This window comes from Ursus maritimus, unplaced genomic scaffold (assembly GCF_017311325.1).
Source record: "Ursus maritimus isolate PB19 unplaced genomic scaffold, ASM1731132v1 scaffold_14, whole genome shotgun sequence".
NCBI classification, from domain to species: Eukaryota; Metazoa; Chordata; class Mammalia; order Carnivora; family Ursidae; genus Ursus; species Ursus maritimus.
In genome coordinates, this window is record NW_024423786.1 from 60,886,561 (window position 1) to 60,903,872 (window position 17,312).

Sequence of the window (17,312 nt, forward strand, 5' to 3'; positions counted from 1 at the left end):
GCTCCTTTGCCTCCCTGTGGTTCCCCACTGCCCTGGGCCCGAGCAGACGCGGGAACGAAACGCCGAGACGTGGATGTCCCTGTATTGTCCGGACGTCACTTACTAGATGGTCACGGAGTCCCTGATTATCCGAGGACCCCGGACCGGAACCCTCTTTGGTTCTCTGACCCGACCCCACCCCCACCCCCCCACCCGAGTCCCCAGACGCTTTTGCTCGGCTTGGCAAGGGAATCGCAGAGAGCAGAAAATGGCCAGCTCTCTACGTGGATGAGAGGTGCTTTTGGGGAAAAGGAGTGGGTGACCTGGCGGAAGGGCACGGAGCCCTGCTGCCCTGCGAGTCAAGGAGCGGGCGGCGATGCAGACTGTGCTCAGATTCCTTATCTCTCCAAGGTGTGGGCACCCGACTTTGCCCAGCTGCAGTCCAAGAACCTCTTACTATCAGCGTCCTCACTGACCTTGGGCTCTCAGCTGGGATCCTTGCAGAATAGACAGTTCGTGCCCGGACCTCACTGCTCCTGCTCAGGTCGCAGCGTCCCCAGGACCTCCCCATCGCATTTAGCAGATCATCTCTCTTCCTCCTCTCCACCCCAGTGCTTTTAAGCCGGTCTAAGCTAAACACCCCCCCCCGGGGGGGGCATTTCTGATTTCTAAATTCATTCCACAAATATTCATTGACCAGCTAGCAAGTGCTGAGCTCTTGTTCTTGAAACAGACAGAAGGCTCTACCTTCCTGGAGTTTATATTCTTCTCAGGGAGATCGAGATGGACTACAAACATGCAAACAAATCCTAAATCCGCAGGGTAAGAGGTGCTATAAATACATTTTTAAAAGTGAAATGCTAGAATAAGAGATCAAGGAAAGGCCCTTTGAAAAATGAGTCATTTATTCTTCAACTTTGTTGTAGGAAATGTCAAAATTGGGAGGAAACACATATCTCTATTTGAGGACCCCAATGTAATAGATTTCCCTTTTCTAAACTAGAGGGTAAAAAAATTCAGAACTCAAAGAGATAGGCAGGAGGTGTTTGTTCAAGGTCATGAAAGACAAAGACTGAAGAGCTCATCCAGATATAGGGAGATTTAAAAGATGTGACAAATTGGACTTGAGAAATATCATGGATCTTGGACCAGAAAAAAAAACAAAACCCAAACACTTTCTTTTATTTCGAAGGACATCAGTGGAACAACTGGCAAATTGGAATAGGGTCTCTAGTTTAGATATCACTATTATCCGTGTTAATTTCCTGATTTTTGATAATTCTACTGCCTTTGTGGAAGAGAATGTCCTTGCTAGAAAATAAACACTATTTTAGGGGTAAAGGAGCATTAGGTCTGCAATTTACTGCCGAATGGTTTAGAAAAATATGTGTGTTTCTGTAGAGATGGAGCAGCAATGATAGAGCAAACATGGTCTCGAAGGCACATGGGAATTCTCTGAGATTATATATATATATAATCTCAAAAGGAGAGGGAGAGAGAGAATCTCAAGCAGACTCTCCACTGATCACGGAGCCAACAGGGGCCAGATTTCACAATCCAGAGACCGTGAGCCATGAGATCATGACCAGAGCTGAAACCAAGAGTCAGACACTTAACCAACTGAGCCACCCAGGCGCACCTTATATATATATGTATATTTTTTAAGTAAGCTCTACATCCAACTTGGGGCTTGAACTCACGACCACAGATCAACAGTCACGTGCTCTATGGACTGAGCCAGCCAGGTGCCCCTCTCTTTATTACTTTTGCAACTTTTCAGTAAACCAGATTATTTAAAGTAAAAAGTTTTATCAAAAACTAGGGATGTACTGTATGGTGACTAACATAATATAATAAAAATAAATAAAAAGTTTTATATGATAACCCTTTCTAAGGTTTCCTTCTGGCTCTTCTATAATATCATTGAGACATTAAATTGCTTTATAAAAAGAAGGAATGATTTCTGGGATTGATGGTCCCTACATGTTAAACTCCTCTATATTGAAACTATGCTGTGACATTAAAACCACCTCTTTAAAGGGCAGTACAGCCTTAATCTCATAAAGGAGACGATGTGGTCACCGAAACCCATAAAATAAAAAATGCAGTCATTTAGACTTTTCAGAGGAATTATTTGCATAAAGAGTGAGATTCAGCCAAGTCTCCGTATCTGTTTACTCCAGAAATATTGGATGGTAACCAAATATTACCCACACAGGTTTCTGAGCTCTCAGGTGTGTAGGGGAGGTTCTCACTTCAACTGTTGAACTGTTATCAAGTTCTGAAAATATTTTCAAACCTCCCCCACCTCAGGAGAGACAGGCAAACTGTCTTCATCTCAAGAGGGACAGGCAAAGTACAACTGCTTCTCTCCCTGGAGGTGACCCTCATCAGCAGGAGACCCTCAAAACAAGTGACAGTGGTGACATCCTGAGTACAATGAGAGCTGGGCTCCACGTGCTGTCTGCCATGGAAAGCACAGCAGAGCGAGCGCAAAAACGTTCTGAGCACACATAAGATACAAGGACTGAGGGGCTCCTCCCTCTGCCTATAACTCACTAGACTTTTCTCCTGGGAATGCGAAGCCCAGGCCTTCAGAACCAACCTCCCCCAGTGACAGTTGATCAAGTTTGACTATTCACAGACGAAGGAAACACTGTCATCCATCGAAAGTGAGCAAAACCCAGGACCTGTTTTTGCAAGATTTTCCAAAGTCCCGGAACAAATAGAATGAAGAGGAGGAGTCCACCAGCCGTATGAAGAGGTGGGGAAAGAACTTTCCAGATAGAGGCACAGCAAGGGCAAAGGTCCTTAGGTGGGCACGAGGCCAGTATGCTCGTTGAACAGAAGGGAAGCTAGTATGTCTGAAGGCTAGTAACGGAAGGTGAAGAAGAAATCAGGGTGGGGTGGGGTGGGGTGGAATGGGCAGACACAGGGCCTTGCAGGGCCTTGCAGCCAGGGGGAGGGACCTGGTCAGGTCTGTATTCTAGAAGGTGACTTTGGTTGCAATGTGGAGAAATCGATTTTGAGATGTTAAGTAGCAGGCTTGTAAAGAAGGTATATAGTGATCCCAGGACGGCCAGAATGAGATTGGACCAGGATGGAATAAAGAAAGCGGAACAAAGTGTAAGGAATCAAGAGATCATTAAAAGATAAGAAGGGCTAAACATGGGGCTATGAGTGGGTGAGAAAAAAGAAGGGGTCAAGGATGACTGCTAGATTTTGGGGCTCCCGCAGCTGGAAGTGTGGGCCATTCTGTTTATAATAGGCTAAGAACTGGGTAGTCACATTTCACATTATGAATTAATAAACAGGGAGCAGGCATTTAGGTCTGTCCTGTCACTCTCCATGACCTTGGTTCCCAGAAGCCTGCCCCACAGAGGTCACACAAAAGCGAGTGTTAGAGCCACCCTGTGGCCAGAGGAGGTACTGCTGGTGACCTGGCACGTCCTTCCCTAAGCGGGGTCCACTTGCTCCAGGGCTGGAATCCACAAGTCCTAACATTTGATCTGGTCAGAAAAGAGCTCAGGGAAAAAAGTGTTTTTATCATGGAAAAATCCGAACATATGCACAAATAAAGAAAATGTAAGGATGAACCCCTTCGAAGCCTGCCATTCTGCTCCAACAATTACCAACACGTCGCCAACCTTGTTTCAGCTAGACTCCCAGCTCCCTCCCAGCCCCGCTAGGTTATTGTCAAGCAAATCCCAGACATCACCAAATAGCTCAGATTGCCCAATATCCATCCTAGAGACATACGATGAAGTCCACACATTGCACTTGTTTGATGTGTCTCTTAAATTTTTATTTTTATTTTATTATTATTATTTTTTAATCTTGGGTTCTTCCGCCTTGTTCTCCTTCCTTGCAATTTCTCTGATGGAGACACTGGGCCGTGTGTGGGCAGGGCTCTGGTCCTCTCATTTCACACGTTCCTCTAGGTCCTGTGTTTCCTGTAAACTGGTTGCTAGATCTGGTGGTTGATGACTCTCGCGTTCGATTTTCTGGTAAATAGACAGCGAGGGAGTTGGCCTGTATTTCTTATCCTATCACATCAGGAGGTGCACCCTGGCTGCTTGTCTCTCTCTCTCTTTCTCTCTCTCTCTCTTTTTTTTCCAGTGTTGAATCTGAGCAATGGATTCAGGCGTAGTCACACTGAGGCAGGCATCATAAAGTTCCCGTCAGTTTTTCACCGACTGGTTGAACTGATCCCCGCTGCCTAGCTTCATTATTTCGGGAGGAGATGCAAAGCAGGGTTGTGTTAATTACATCGTTCCGTTCTGCGTTGGTCACCTGTTATCTTCCATAAATAAGAATGTGCCTTCATTCACTGGTTGTTTCCCCTGAGATACAGGTCACGCAGGAAAAGCTGGATACACGTGTGATTTCTTTTTCCCCATTTATTTACCGGTTTTCGGAATAATAAGTCAATTCCCGACCATCTTCCAAAAGGGACCGAGTAGTTGTTTTCAGGATCACTGTGAACGGGTAGATTTAACATCCTTTGTGGTTCTGTGGGGCAGCAGCTACTTGGCCTCAGGAAATTGTTTTGAAGAAGGAGATAGAAATTCAGTGTTGCCAGGTTTCTGGGAGTTTTCTTGTGGTTGTTGTTTTTTGGGGTTTTCTGTTTTGTTTTGTTGTTGTTGTTGTTTTAGGTTCTTTTTAGAGAGAGGACAGAAATCCAGATTCTTACTCCAGTTATGTTAGTATCGAACTTACTGGCAAAAAAAAGAAAAAAGAAAAAAAGAAAGAAAGAAAGAAAAGGGAGAAAAATAACCCTGATGACAACAACATACAGCATACAACAGCCTCAAGCCACCAGCTTTCAGCCTCTGGATCAGCACTATCCAACAGAGCTCTCTATGATGACGGAAATATTTCATATTGTCTCTGTCCCATGTGGTAGCCAGCTAGCTCCCTGTGGCTACCGAACACTTGGAATGGGGCTAGCAGGACTGAGGGACTGAATTTTTAAATTTGAACTTGATTTGAAAACCCCATATCGAATGGCCACCTGAGTGTCTACCATATTGAGCAATGTAGCTCTGGACGGAATAATCTATTGGTTCCTAAAACTTGGAAACAGGTGGGATAAATGGAGATTAAAACATCCGAGAATACTCTGGATGGTGACCCTCGACTGATAATACTTCACACCGGCTACAGAACCTTTCCCAGCCTAGAGATCAAGTCCACATTCCCCAGTACCGTATTCACTGACCCAACTTCCCTTTCTAACAAAAACTTCCACCTCACCCCATGCTCTTCAGCTACTCAGACACGTCTTGTTCCTCTATAAAGCAGCCTCTTGCTCACGCTAGTGCTTTTGCTAAAGCTATCCCTCCTTAATTTCACAAATGTTTATTGAATACCCACTGTTCTCCAGGAATTGTATGGGGTGCTCGGAATACATATTTCCTTCCCCTGAGTAACTTAGAGTGTGGTGAGGGAAACAATTAAAAGTAGTGTTTCAAGTGTTATCCTGCAGGAGACACATCACAAGCCTCCTCCCCAGATGGGGGGGGGGAAGTAGGGAGGTGGGAGCTTTTGAATTGAGTCTTGAGGGCATATGTTAAGGGTCATCCAGACAAAGAAGGATAGTCAGAGATAGTGGCACCGAGACAGTGGGGACCAAAGTGAGTTTAAGGAACTATAAATGAGTCACCGTGGCTGTCACGGGGGAGGTGAGGAGGCAGTGACTGAAGAAGCAGGCGAGGACCAGATATTAATAACAACCATAATAACCGATCATGACCAGTCAGGTTCTGAGCACTTTATCTTAGTAAATAAACTGCCAGTGATCCATTACATTACACTCCTGACAATTTTCCGTGCGGGGACATGGAGAGGCAAGGAGGTTCAATAGCGAGCCCAAACCACACGACTACTGTGGCTGGCAACCGGCTTCCAGGGCCCACTTAAGAAGTGCATGGCCTTGCGCACCCAGCCAATAATTTAGGACTTAATCTCGAAGCGGATGGGGCACTGATTTTAAGCCACAGTGGGATGGGATCGAGCTCGCATTTTAAAAACATGATCCTCTGTGGCTATTCTGGAGGTAGAGACATCAGAGAGGGGTCTATTACTATAATCCAGCAAGAGAGAGTGGGGAATGAGGGCTAGCAGGAGAATCATGAAGGAAAATGGAATTGATAGGACTTGGGGACTGGGAATGGGGAGGGAGGGAGAGGGGAGTCAAGAGGAGACTCCCAGCCCTAGCTTAGCCCCTGGCTGGGAGTGCAGAAGGAGTGGGAAGGATGACAGGGTCAAGGGAAGGTGTCCCGCAAGTGTGGGCAGATGAATCCAGACGTGGGAGCAGGCTTCAAGAGCCCGGGGCACACGGATGGCTGACTCCAGGGAAAGTGGTGACAGAGCTCTATGGCTAAAGGACAGAAATAGACTGGGGAGCACGGGTTGGGGACGAAGAAGGGAAAGCCAGCAGACCAATGTCTTGACAACCAAGAGAGAAGAAGGCTCTTAAAGATGTTGCCCTGCGTCAATGAAAGTCACTGGGGAGAGACGGGGCGGGCGGGGGGAGCTGTGGCATCTCTGTGGTCTCTGAGGACTCTGGGAGCGCCAGTGTACCGAATGCGCAGACATCTGACTTGGAAGGAAAGGACGGAGACACAGCATGACCTCTTTCGCCATGCTGGCCTGTTGAACGCCTCAAGAGGCAAAGGGGGGGTGTGTGTCTCTGTTAGCTTCTGATACTCCTCTCTAGGAATTGCCAGCTCCTTCTCACCTGGGGAGCTCTAAAACTGACTGACGTCTGTGGTGATCGAAATCAGAACAGCGGTTGCCCCTGGGAAGGGGCCGGGAAGAACTTTCTGGGGGGTGGAGGAACCTTCCTATACCTTGAATGGGTTGTGGGTTGCATTTGTTAAAACTTGCCAAAACACACACTTCAGGTCTGTGTATGTCACTGCATGTAAATTATTCCCCAGAACCGTAACGAGCGACGAAATTACCGAAGCCGGGGCTCTACGCTGGACTATGAAATCAGTCTCCGAGGCGGGGGCGAGTGCTGGGGCAGGTCGGCCCCGCGGACGGCGGGAACGCGCAGTCGGAGGCGCAAGGCTGCAGGAGCTGGGCTCACACCCGGCTTGTGCCCGGGGCTCCCACAGCGCTCCCACGCGCTCCGCCCGTCCGTCCGTCCGTCCCCTCCGGGCTATGCTCTCTGAAGGGCCTGGGGACAGCTCCGGGCCAGGCGCTCGCGGGCAGGACGCCGGGGGCGGGGGCCCCGCGAGTCGCAGGAGGCGGAGGGACGGTGCACCCCCCACGCCGCCGGAACATAAGAGTTCGGGAAGGCTCTCGGCTCTCAGCCTCGGTCGCCGGGACCCCGGCTGGCCGCCAAGTGGCCATGGGGAGACCTGTCCAGTCCTCCGGCCGGCCGACCTCGTGGCGCAACGGTAGCGCGTCTGACTCCAGATCAGAAGGTTGCGTGTTCAAATCACGTCGGGGTCAGCTCGTTTTTTTTTTTTTCCCTGCTAGGGCTTCTTTTTTTTAATGTTTTTATTTTTTTTTTAATTTATTCCCCTCCCCGGCTTGTCCACCTACCCTCAAGCGTCGGCGCCCAGGTCGAAGCAGCACCTCGCAGGGGCCGGAAGGGGAGCGCCCCTGGCACCGCGTCCCGAGCCGCCCCGTCGGGGGAGCCCAGATGCCGCGGGCTGGTGGGCGCGGATTTGGGTCCCGCAAGCGCGTGCGGGGTGCGGGGGACAGGGCTCCGGAGGGCTGGCGCGCGCCGCGGGTCGCTCGGCGCGGAGGGGAGAGTGTGCAGCGCGCGGGCAAGAAGGTCGCTCAGCTGGCCGCCGCCTGCGAGGCGCGTCGGCGGGACCGGTCGGATCTCCGGAGGCGCTTGCCGTCCGCCACGTGGGCGGGTCCGGCGGGCGGGAGGACGAGTTCAGGCCCCAGAGAGAAGAGCGGAAGCCGCTTCTCCGCGGACGAGGTGGCCGAGTGGTTAAGGCGATGGACTGCTAATCCATTGTGCTCTGCACGCGTGGGTTCGAATCCCATCCTCGTCGGCGTGCGGTTGTCGCAACCGGGATTCAGTTTTGTCACCTCAAAGCAAAAATTTATCGTTACCTCCTACTTGCCCTCATTAGGTTTCCGTATCATCCCGCTACCCCGCGGTCGCCCCCAACCGTGGTTTTCGTCCCTTCTACTCCGTTTTCCAGGACGGCCAAAACTTGGTTCTAGGTGGCACCTAGGCATCCACTCACCTGCCAGAGAGGTGACCTGGCCAAGGACAGAAGGTGCGGGCAACTTGGCGGTGGGCGCCGTGGCTTAGTTGGTTAAAGCGCCTGTCTAGTAAACAGGAGATCCTGGGTTCGAATCCCAGCGGTGCCTCCGCGCTGTTCGCTTTTGGGAAGAGCCTCTGGGCATCCACGGATCCATCACCGTCTCTCTCCGCGTTTTCTCTTTCGGGTGTTTGTGACTGCGTGCGCCGACGCCGCGTGCTTGGTGCCAGGCCCGGGCTCCGTATTTGCGCCCTGACCCATGCCGCCGAGCACCAGAGTGGCGTCTGTGCTCCTCCGGATCTCACCTTGTCGTTACTTCCCGAGACGCTCAGTGATTCCGCCTGCATGTCGTTTTCGCATCTCTCAGAATGGTCCCGCCCTCTTTTAGTTTTTTCTGAAGGTCGGATTCTGAAGATGGGACCGATTGGTAATATGAACTCTATATAGGTCCAGACTAAAAAATAAAGTATCTGGCCGGTTAGCTCAGTTGGTTAGAGCGTGGTGCTAATAACGCCAAGGTCGCGGGTTCGATCCCCGTACGGGCCAGGCAGGATACCGCTTTTTAAATCTTCAAACCGCTACAATTTCTTGTTACTAGGGAAGTTTGGTGGAGCAGCATTTCCAATCCCAGAACTTTTCACACCCAAAATGGAAACATGTTGAAATTCAGTGCAAGATGGTACTGTCTTGGGGTGGGGGAGGAGGAAGGTTTAATAAAACTGGAATTCCTTCTGGGATCTCTATTTATAACGCTCCCGGCCATAACGTGGGGCTCCTGGAACTTACTATGTGAACTGTGTACAGGAAGCTTGGAGACGTTGGAACGAATATGACACTGATCGGCGGAGTGTGGAAAATGGGATCAGGAATGGAGGTAACAAGCGTTTCCAATCTTCCACCTGAGTCAAGATGTCCAGTTCACCCAGCCCCTGCCTGTCCCCTTTGGGATCTGAGAAGACAGCCCCTTCCCTTTGGGTACACCCTGCTTGTGTTTCCGCTTTTACTGGATCCCTGAGCCCATATCTATGTCTCTCATGTGCCCCATCTCCTGCGTCTCCCCTTCCCCCATTGCAGTGCTGCCTGAGAGCAGGAACCGCATACCCTTGCCCATGTAGCCTGGGACTCCCGCCCTGCACCCAGCGTCTGCTAAGAGAGCTCCATGAAAAAGACCGGCCCTCATTCCCGCTCCTTCAGCTCACCAATCCCTGGAACCCCACAGAGACACACCTCAGCCTTAGCAGCAGCACTTTAATTCCACAAAAACTCAGAAAGCCAAAACTGATTAGAACACTCCACAACAGGTGGGCTTCAAAACCAGCAACAGTTCTGCCTGAACCCTGAGAGCAGTGAGACCCCTCCCACCTCACCCCCTCTACCATGCAATGCGTTCCTTCTAGTTCCACCCCGGTTCTGGCTGGGGAAGGGGGATGGTAGGGGGCCAGAGGGCAGAAGCAGGGGGTTATCCATCTGCAGGTGTGCATTCTTGTCTGCATGGCGTGTGGCCAAGGACCACTCAAGCTCCCACAGCCCCTGGCACCTGAGATGTGGCCACTGGAGTTAGGGTGGCCACAGTGGGGGCTGGGGCCTCTTCTGTTCTCCTTTCTTGACCACTATGGCAGTCATGTCTCCCAAGCCAAAACCTAAAGCCCTGGGTTCCCACAGACGGTGCTCTAGCTGAAGAAGAGAGTTGAGAATAAGGTTGCTACAGATGGCCAACTTAATAGAAGCAGAGCATCATCCCCTCCCACCAGGAGCAGCTTTAGAACTTCCCCCATATACACCTGAATAAGACCCAGCAAGTGGTCGCAGGCCTGCTAAATGCGTTTGGAAGAGCCTCCAATACATAGGCCTCCCCTCAGCGGGCAGCTTCCACCAGGGCTCCTTGAAGAGTCCTTAGGATCCTGCTGGGCCCTAGCTTAGCAGCCTCTCCTGCCCTCCCGGTCACTTGCACAGAGCCTCCAACACCTCCAGCGTGCGTCGGATATCCCGGACTTGGCGCGCCAGCCCCTGAACTGGCTGCAGAGCCCGCTCCAGCTCTTCACAGCGCGCCAGCAGGGTGTACATGCCCTTGATGCTCATGTCCACGGCTTCGCCTAGGGAGTCCACGGCGTCGCGGTAGGTCTGGATGCAGCCCACGCTCAGCGCGGTCAGCTCCTGCACCGCGCCACCCAGCCCGCGCAGCAGACGGTCCACCCTGCCGCCCAGCTCCCGACTCAGCCGCTCCAGGTCCCGCAGCACGTCGGGATCGATGGGGGGGATGGCCGGAGTGGGCGCGGGCGCTGCACAGGGCCGCGCCGGGGCAGGGGGCGGAGGTTGAGGGGCGCCGCTCAGACGAATCTTGAGCTGCAGGTTGTTGGCCACGAAGTGGGTGAGGTCGCCATGGCGGCTCACCGTGCCCTCGAGCTCCAGGGGGCTGGAGATGGTGGCGCGGCGCCCGCCGCCAGCGCCAGGCTCGGCACCCCCCGCGGACCCCGCGCCGCCGCACGCCCCGCTCAGCCCGTCCAGGCTGCGGCTGTCCTGAAGGCGGCTGGAGAACGAGCGGCCAGCCCTGCCGGCCGCCGCCTCCTCCTCGTCTTCCTCCCGCGGCTCAGCCTCCATCCCGCTGCCTCCCGGGCTCCCTCGACGGCAGCTCCTCTCGGATGCAGGCTCGTCTTCCGGAGGCTCGGGGTCCTGGCGCCCGGAGGACCCGTGCGGGTCGGGCTCGGGACCCGACGCCCCCCGGCGGCTCTCCGGAGCGGACGGCGTCCCTCCGCGGCCCGGCTCGTCGTCCCGAGCCTCCCGCTCGGCTCGGTGGACGGCGCCGCGGCTCGAAGTCTTCGGGGACGCCGCGGGGTGGCGGCTCGCGCCCCCAACGTTCTCGGCCTCTTCCTGCCCGGGCACCGGGAGGCCTGAGGGCGGCTCAGAGGGCGCTCGGCCCGGCCCGCCACCGAAGATCGCGGCTTGCTGTTCCCCCAGAGCCAGAAGGTCCGCCTCGGGCCCAGGCCGCCCCCGGGACGACTCCATGCCGCAGCTGGGGGCAGGAACCGAGAAACTGATTCGCCCCGGCTCGGGCGGCGTCGGCGGCGCCTTTAAGGGGCGTTGGTACAGGCGCGCGATTGGCAGCCGGCTGACAATGGTCAGGACAGGAAGAACACTCTGATTGGTCGCAGTGACCAGGAAGTCCCGGAAGAAAAGCTGTTATTGAGTAACCGAACCCACGGGAGAGCCGGCGGGGCGGGGCGAAGGAGGTGACAGCTGCCCTCGTCGCTCCGCCCCCTCAAGATGAGGAGGGGACAGTCCTAAGGATCAAGGTCCTGAAATACCCGAGTCCTCCCGGCTGAGACTCGGACTCTTTCCACCCACAGTTGTCGCGCCCACAGTTGTTGCTTAGCAAACACACCCAGTGGGCACCAGAGATGCGGCTCCTACAGAGTTTGTGGGGATGAAAAGAGTCTCTCCTGTTTGGACCATCGGGATTGAACCACACTTAGTCCATCGGGAGGGATGCAACCGGAATCCCGAGCAGAGCACGAATGGTTGGGTCCACCATCTCCGCTCGCAGACCTGGCAGAGGAACTGCCCAGAGCCACTCACGATGGATAACCAAGCAGGCTTAAGGGCTTTCCTGTGCTTTCGCAGCTCTGTCGTCTGTCTCCCGCCCCCTCCACGTTGGAGAATCTCTCCGCTTGGAGGATGGTGTGTGATTTTGCCAGGAGGTAAAATGTTCAATAAATGAAGGGCTCTGCACGGAGATCGGAGCCCTGGTACCATTCTGATGCCGTCTCTTCCTTCCCTTCCCTTCGCTGATCTCGCTGGAGCCACGCTGCTGGCCCCCTCACTGTTCCTTTGCCTTTGCCTCAGGGATTTACACTTGCTCCTGCCTTTTTTTTTTTTTTTTTTTTTTTTTTTTTTTTTTTTTGAGGCTGAGTCTACCAAGGAAAATTTCAACTTCAGTTCCTTATTCAAATATCACCTTTTCAGTGAGGCCTCCCCTGACAACCTGTTTAAAATTTCAACCACCTTCCCCAGCAATTCCCGATTTCGCTTCCCTTCCTTTTGTGCATGATACTTCCTGCCATATAACATACTACATATTTGCTTACCTGCTCATGTAAACTCCATGAGGGCAAGAGTTTTTTTGTTTTGTTTTTCTGTTTGATCCCTATCACCAGTACTTAGCATGCCTAGCGTATAGTAGGCACTCCATAAATATGTATTAAGTAAATGACCGCAAACCATTGATTTCCTCTTTGTGATTTGAACACATTCAAGATGTGTTTCTGTCACTTGGACCTGGAGTCCTGACTAATAAACCATGAGACCAATGGGCTACTCTAAGCTTCTCCCGCCTCTTGGGGACTGACAATCCCCTGTCCCCTTGTCTTCTCTTTACCCCTCAGCAGGCAGACGCTCTTTATTCAGCAAGTGATAAAAAACACAAGTTGAACCAACAACAGTATTAAAACAAGAGGACTTCATTGCGTCACACAATAATGGTCTCAAGACAAGAGTGTGCTCAGAGAAGCTTGGATCCGGCGCCCTAGGGCTGTCACAAAGGACCTGGTTTCTGTCTGCGGGGCAGCTTTACCCCAAGTGCGCTTCCTCATGGTGGCAAAATGGCTGCTGTTTGTCATTCTTTGGAGGTTGTATTAGTCTCCTTGGGCTGTTATAACAAAGCACCATAAACCGGGTGTCTTAAAAAACAGACATTTATGTCTCACACTTCTAGAGTCTGGGAAGTCCAAGATGCCAGCTGATTTGGTTCCTGGTGAGACCCCTCTTCCTCTCTTCTCCACGTGCCCTCACATGGTAAAGAGAGGAAGCTAGCTCTCAGCCTCTTCTGAGAAGGGACTAATCCTATCATAAGGACCCCACCCTCATGAACTTGTTTAAACCTAATTACCTCCAAAGGCCCCACTTCCAAATACTATCACACTGGGGGCTAACGCGTCGACATATGACTTTCAGTGGGACAAAAACCTTCAGTCCATAAGAGGGGCCACTTGTCATCCTTTTTGATCTCCCAAGATCTGACTCCATGTTTAAAGACACTCCCACCTCATCAGGCAGAGCCCACTTCCCACTACGGAAGCTGAAATATCAAGCAGCCCCTCTCCCAGCTTCCCATGCACAGGGCTCTGGCTCCATCACGGATCACTCCTGCAGTGGAATTTTCCCTGGCTGGGCAGACTCCACGCCTGGTCCTTCTGGGGATTCCTGGTGCTCCTACAGAGTCCGTGAATCACCTAGGATGCTCGTAATAATGTCCATTTATGCTTAAATGAGCCCGAATTATTCTGTTGCATGCAAGCAAGAACCCTGAATGATATGTTCCCACACCTTCCAGAAGGGGAGAAAGGAATAGCTTCCATTAGACCTCGTAGAAGAACAAAGATGCATCTTTCCCAAAGCCCCAGTTAATTTCCCTTTACATCTTACTGGCCTAAACTGGTTCACATGTACAATTTAGTCACGTTGGCCAGGGTAATACCATGTCTGATTGACTTAGGACGGAGTATCCAGGGATCTCAGTGGGTGAAGTGTCTGCCTTCTGCTCAGGTCATGATCTCAGGTTCCTGGGATCGCCAGCACGGGTGGCGGGCTCCTTGCTCAGTGGCGAGTCTGCTTCTTCCTCTGCCCCTCCCCCAGCTCTTGCTCCCTTGCTCTCTCTCTCTCAAATAAATAAATAAAATCTTGAAGAAAAAAAAAAAAAGGACTGAGTATCCAGAAGCAATCACTCTGGTAAGGTGACAAAAATCAGTTAACTAGGTTAAAACGGTTACGCTCCTCCTGGCGCTAGGAGGGGATCAGTTCCCTCCGAATCCCAGTAGCAGCAAAGCAGTGGGGGAGGGAGGCGGGAGCTGTGGGGGAGCAACCACAAAGTGTCCTAAATTAGGGGTCAGCCAAGTATGGCTCATGGGCCAGAGCCAGCTCACTACCGTTTTTATATGGCTTGTGAGCCAAGAATGGTTTTTACATGTTTAAATGGTTGAAAAAGAAAGGGTATGAGAATTCACATAATTATATGAAATTCAAATTTCAGTGTCCATAAGTTTTATTGAAATACAGCTATGCGCACGCATCTATGAACTGTCTCTCGTTGCTTTCGCGCCGTGATGGCAAAGCTGAGTAGTTTCAAGAGAAGCCAGATGGCGGGCAGAGACTTCCTGATGTACCTCCCGGATTTTTCCGGATAGTTTGCTACGTTTTGCACTCTGGGCAGCTGGAAGTGGGAGCCCACCCCAGGAAGGGCTGCATCCCAGGACCCTGAGATCATGACCCGAGCCGAAATCGAGTCTGGTGTTTAACCAACTGAGCCACCCAAGCGCCCCAAACCGCCAATCTTTTCGTCCTCGTGAACATCATTCTGTAGCCACATTCTCGGCATCTGATTGGATCCCTGGGTTTTAGTCCATTTTTCTGTGTGACATTCTCCACAGATATATATCATTGGCAGCTGCTTTGGGGGGGTTGAACGTCCTTCCGGGTGTCCACTGATGGTCCCTCCAAATCCCAACCGACCAATTCCCCACCCAGGTAGCCCGGAGAAAACCTCTCACTCTGAGCTTTGAAACAGATGACTGACAATCTGTCTTGACCTCAGTTGTCCCCATGGGCACAGAATGTCTGCCACACATCCAGCCATCTCAGGACCCAGGCTCATGTGCTCTTAGCGGTCAGTAGGTCGGCCAGGGAGATCAATACCGCCCCGCTGTGTTTCCAGTCGCATCATGAGGAGACCGTGTGTGCAACTGACACTCTTAGACTCGCTCATTCCCGTGATCAGCTGAGGTGTGCACAAAATATAAATCTAGTAAGAAAGAGTCCTGCCACAGACCAGACCAGAGAGGGTTCGTAAGGCTGCAAAGCTCCATAGGTATAGGGGTCCCGGGGGAACGTGGCTTTCTCCAGGGGGCTACTGGAGGGGGCTACTCCACCCCCTTTCCTTTCAACCTAGTTCACATTTAGAAAGCCACTTCCTTGAGATGGTAGCCCGAGTGTGGGAGTTTGTCTCCTGGTTGGGAATTCCCTTTTCTGTTCGTTTGGAAAACCTACAGTCAAGCTCGTTAGGTCCCATCTGTCTTCCTTCTTTCAGCCTTTCTAGTGAGTGGTGCTAAAGTCTCCGCATGGTTTTAATTCGCGTTCCCTAATAACTAACACGGTTGAGTATCTTTTCATGTGCTTATTTGCCATCTCTATATATGTTCTTCGGGGAAGGTTTCCCCCCTTTTCTATTATTTTCTGTTTTACATATCTTATAAACTACTTTAAATCCTTTCTAGAATAAGACTATTTATACTTATTTATAAATGTTCATTTATAATAACTATATATATATTACTTTTTGACCCCCTTCACCCATTTCTCCCACCCCCTACCCCCTGCCTCTGGCAACCACCTGTCTGTTCTTTGTATCAAAATTTATTTGTTTGACAGAGAGAGAGTTCGGGCGAATACAAGCAAGGAGAGGAGCAGAAGGAAAGAGAGAAGCAGGCTCCCCACTGAGCAAGGAGCTCTGGGGTCCTGACCTGAGCTGAAGGCAGCCGCTTAACCGACTGAGCCCCCTAGGCGCCCCTGTTCTCTATATCTACGAGCTCTGTTGTTGGTTTTTTGTTTGCTTGCTTGTTTTGGGTTCTGGATAGGTATTTGCCTTTCTCTGCCTGACTTATTTAATGTAGCATAATGCCCTTCAGGTCCATCCATGTTGTTGCAAAAGGCAAGATTTCATTCTTTTCAGTGGCCACATCTTTATCCCTTCATCCCTCCATGGACACTTGCTTGCTTCCACATCTTGGCTCTTGTAAATAATGCTGCAACGAGCATAGAGATGCATATATATTTTCAAGTTAGCCTTTTGTTTTCTTTGGGTAAATACCCAGAAATGGATTCACTGGATCCTATGGTAATTCTATCTTTCAGTTTTGGGGGAGACTCTCCCTGCTGCTTTCCACAGAGGCTGCGCCAATTTACATTCCCACCAACGCTGCACCAGGGTTCCTCTTTCTCCACATCCTCGCCAACACTTTTTATTTCTTGTCTTTTCTTTTTTTTAAGATTTTATTTTTAAGTAAACTCTACACCCACCATGGGGCTCGAACGTACCACCCTGAGATCAAGAGTTGCCCGCTGCACCCACCGAGCCAGGCGGGCGCCCCTCCTTCTTGCGCTTTTGATAACAGCCGTTCAAACAGGTGTGAGGCTATCTCATTGTGGTTTTGATTTGCACTTCCCTGAGGATGAGTGATGGTGAGTATCTTTTCATGTACTTCTTGGCCATTTGTATGTTTTATTTGGAAAATATCTGTTCAGATTTTCTGCCCATTTTAAATTTTATATATATATATATATGTCAGATATATGACTTGCACGCATTTTCTCCCATTCAGGAAGTTGCCTTTTCATTTTGTGGATGTTTTCCTGTGCTTTCCTTCTCATGGAGACTAGATTTTTTTTTTTTTTTAAGGATTTTATTTATTTGAGAGAGAGTGCATGAGCTGGGGGGAGGAGCAAAGAGAGAGGGAGAAGTAGGCTCCCCGATGTGGGGCTCAATCCCAGGACCCCAGGATCAAGACCTGAGCCGAAGGTAAATGCTTAACTGTCTGAGCCACTCAGGCGCCCAAGACTAGATTTTTTAAATGCTATTTATACCATGCACATTACTGCCCTTGAGAACAGACTATGTTATAGGCAAGATAGGATTGTTATTTCCATCTTAAAGGGCTCATAAAGATTAACCCACTTGGCCAAGGTCACATGGCTAATGAACAGTGGAGAGAGGACTAGAACTCAGGGTGCCGGCCAGAAGCTAAAACTCCTTCCTCCTCAGAGCTTCCCATCAGGCCACAATGAGGGGAGCAGACCACCTTTTGTGTCTTGCCAGTGCCCACACCACCCACAGAAATGCAGACAGGCTTTCAAGAGCAAAATATGGGCCAACCTCCCAGGAGGACACAACCAGACCCCCCAGGAGGAAGAGGGGTGGCTTTTTTTTTTTTTTTAAAGATTTTATTTATTTATTTGACAGAGATAGAGACAGCCAGCGAGAGAGGGAACACAAGCAGGGGGAGTGGGAGAGGAAGAAGCAGGCTCACAGCGGAGGAGCCCGACGTGGGGCTC

At 51.1% G+C, this 17,312-nt stretch overlaps 1 protein-coding gene and 4 non-coding genes across 5 annotated transcripts; 4 read left to right on the forward strand and 1 right to left on the reverse strand.

Annotated features, from left to right (window-relative positions):
- The first annotated feature begins 7,371 nt into the window (after positions 1-7,371).
- TRNAW-CCA lies at positions 7,372-7,443 on the forward strand. The gene has a single exon. It is a non-coding gene; the product is annotated as a tRNA-Trp (tRNA).
- A 475-nt stretch (positions 7,444-7,918) lies between these two features.
- TRNAS-GCU lies at positions 7,919-8,000 on the forward strand. Its single transcript has one exon. It is a non-coding gene; the product is annotated as a tRNA-Ser (tRNA).
- Positions 8,001-8,251: 251 nt separating this feature from the next.
- On the forward strand, positions 8,252-8,325 carry TRNAT-AGU. Its single transcript has one exon. It is a non-coding gene; the product is annotated as a tRNA-Thr (tRNA).
- A 363-nt stretch (positions 8,326-8,688) lies between these two features.
- On the forward strand, positions 8,689-8,762 carry TRNAI-AAU. Its single transcript has one exon. It is a non-coding gene; the product is annotated as a tRNA-Ile (tRNA).
- A 691-nt stretch (positions 8,763-9,453) lies between these two features.
- On the reverse strand, positions 9,454-12,730 carry BORCS6 (BLOC-1 related complex subunit 6). Its single transcript, XM_040629991.1, has one exon. It carries the CDS (start codon positions 11,217-11,219, stop codon positions 10,158-10,160), a length of 1,062 nt encoding a protein of 353 aa, XP_040485925.1. The 5' UTR covers positions 11,220-12,730; the 3' UTR covers positions 9,454-10,157.
- Positions 12,731-17,312: the final 4,582 nt, after the last annotated feature.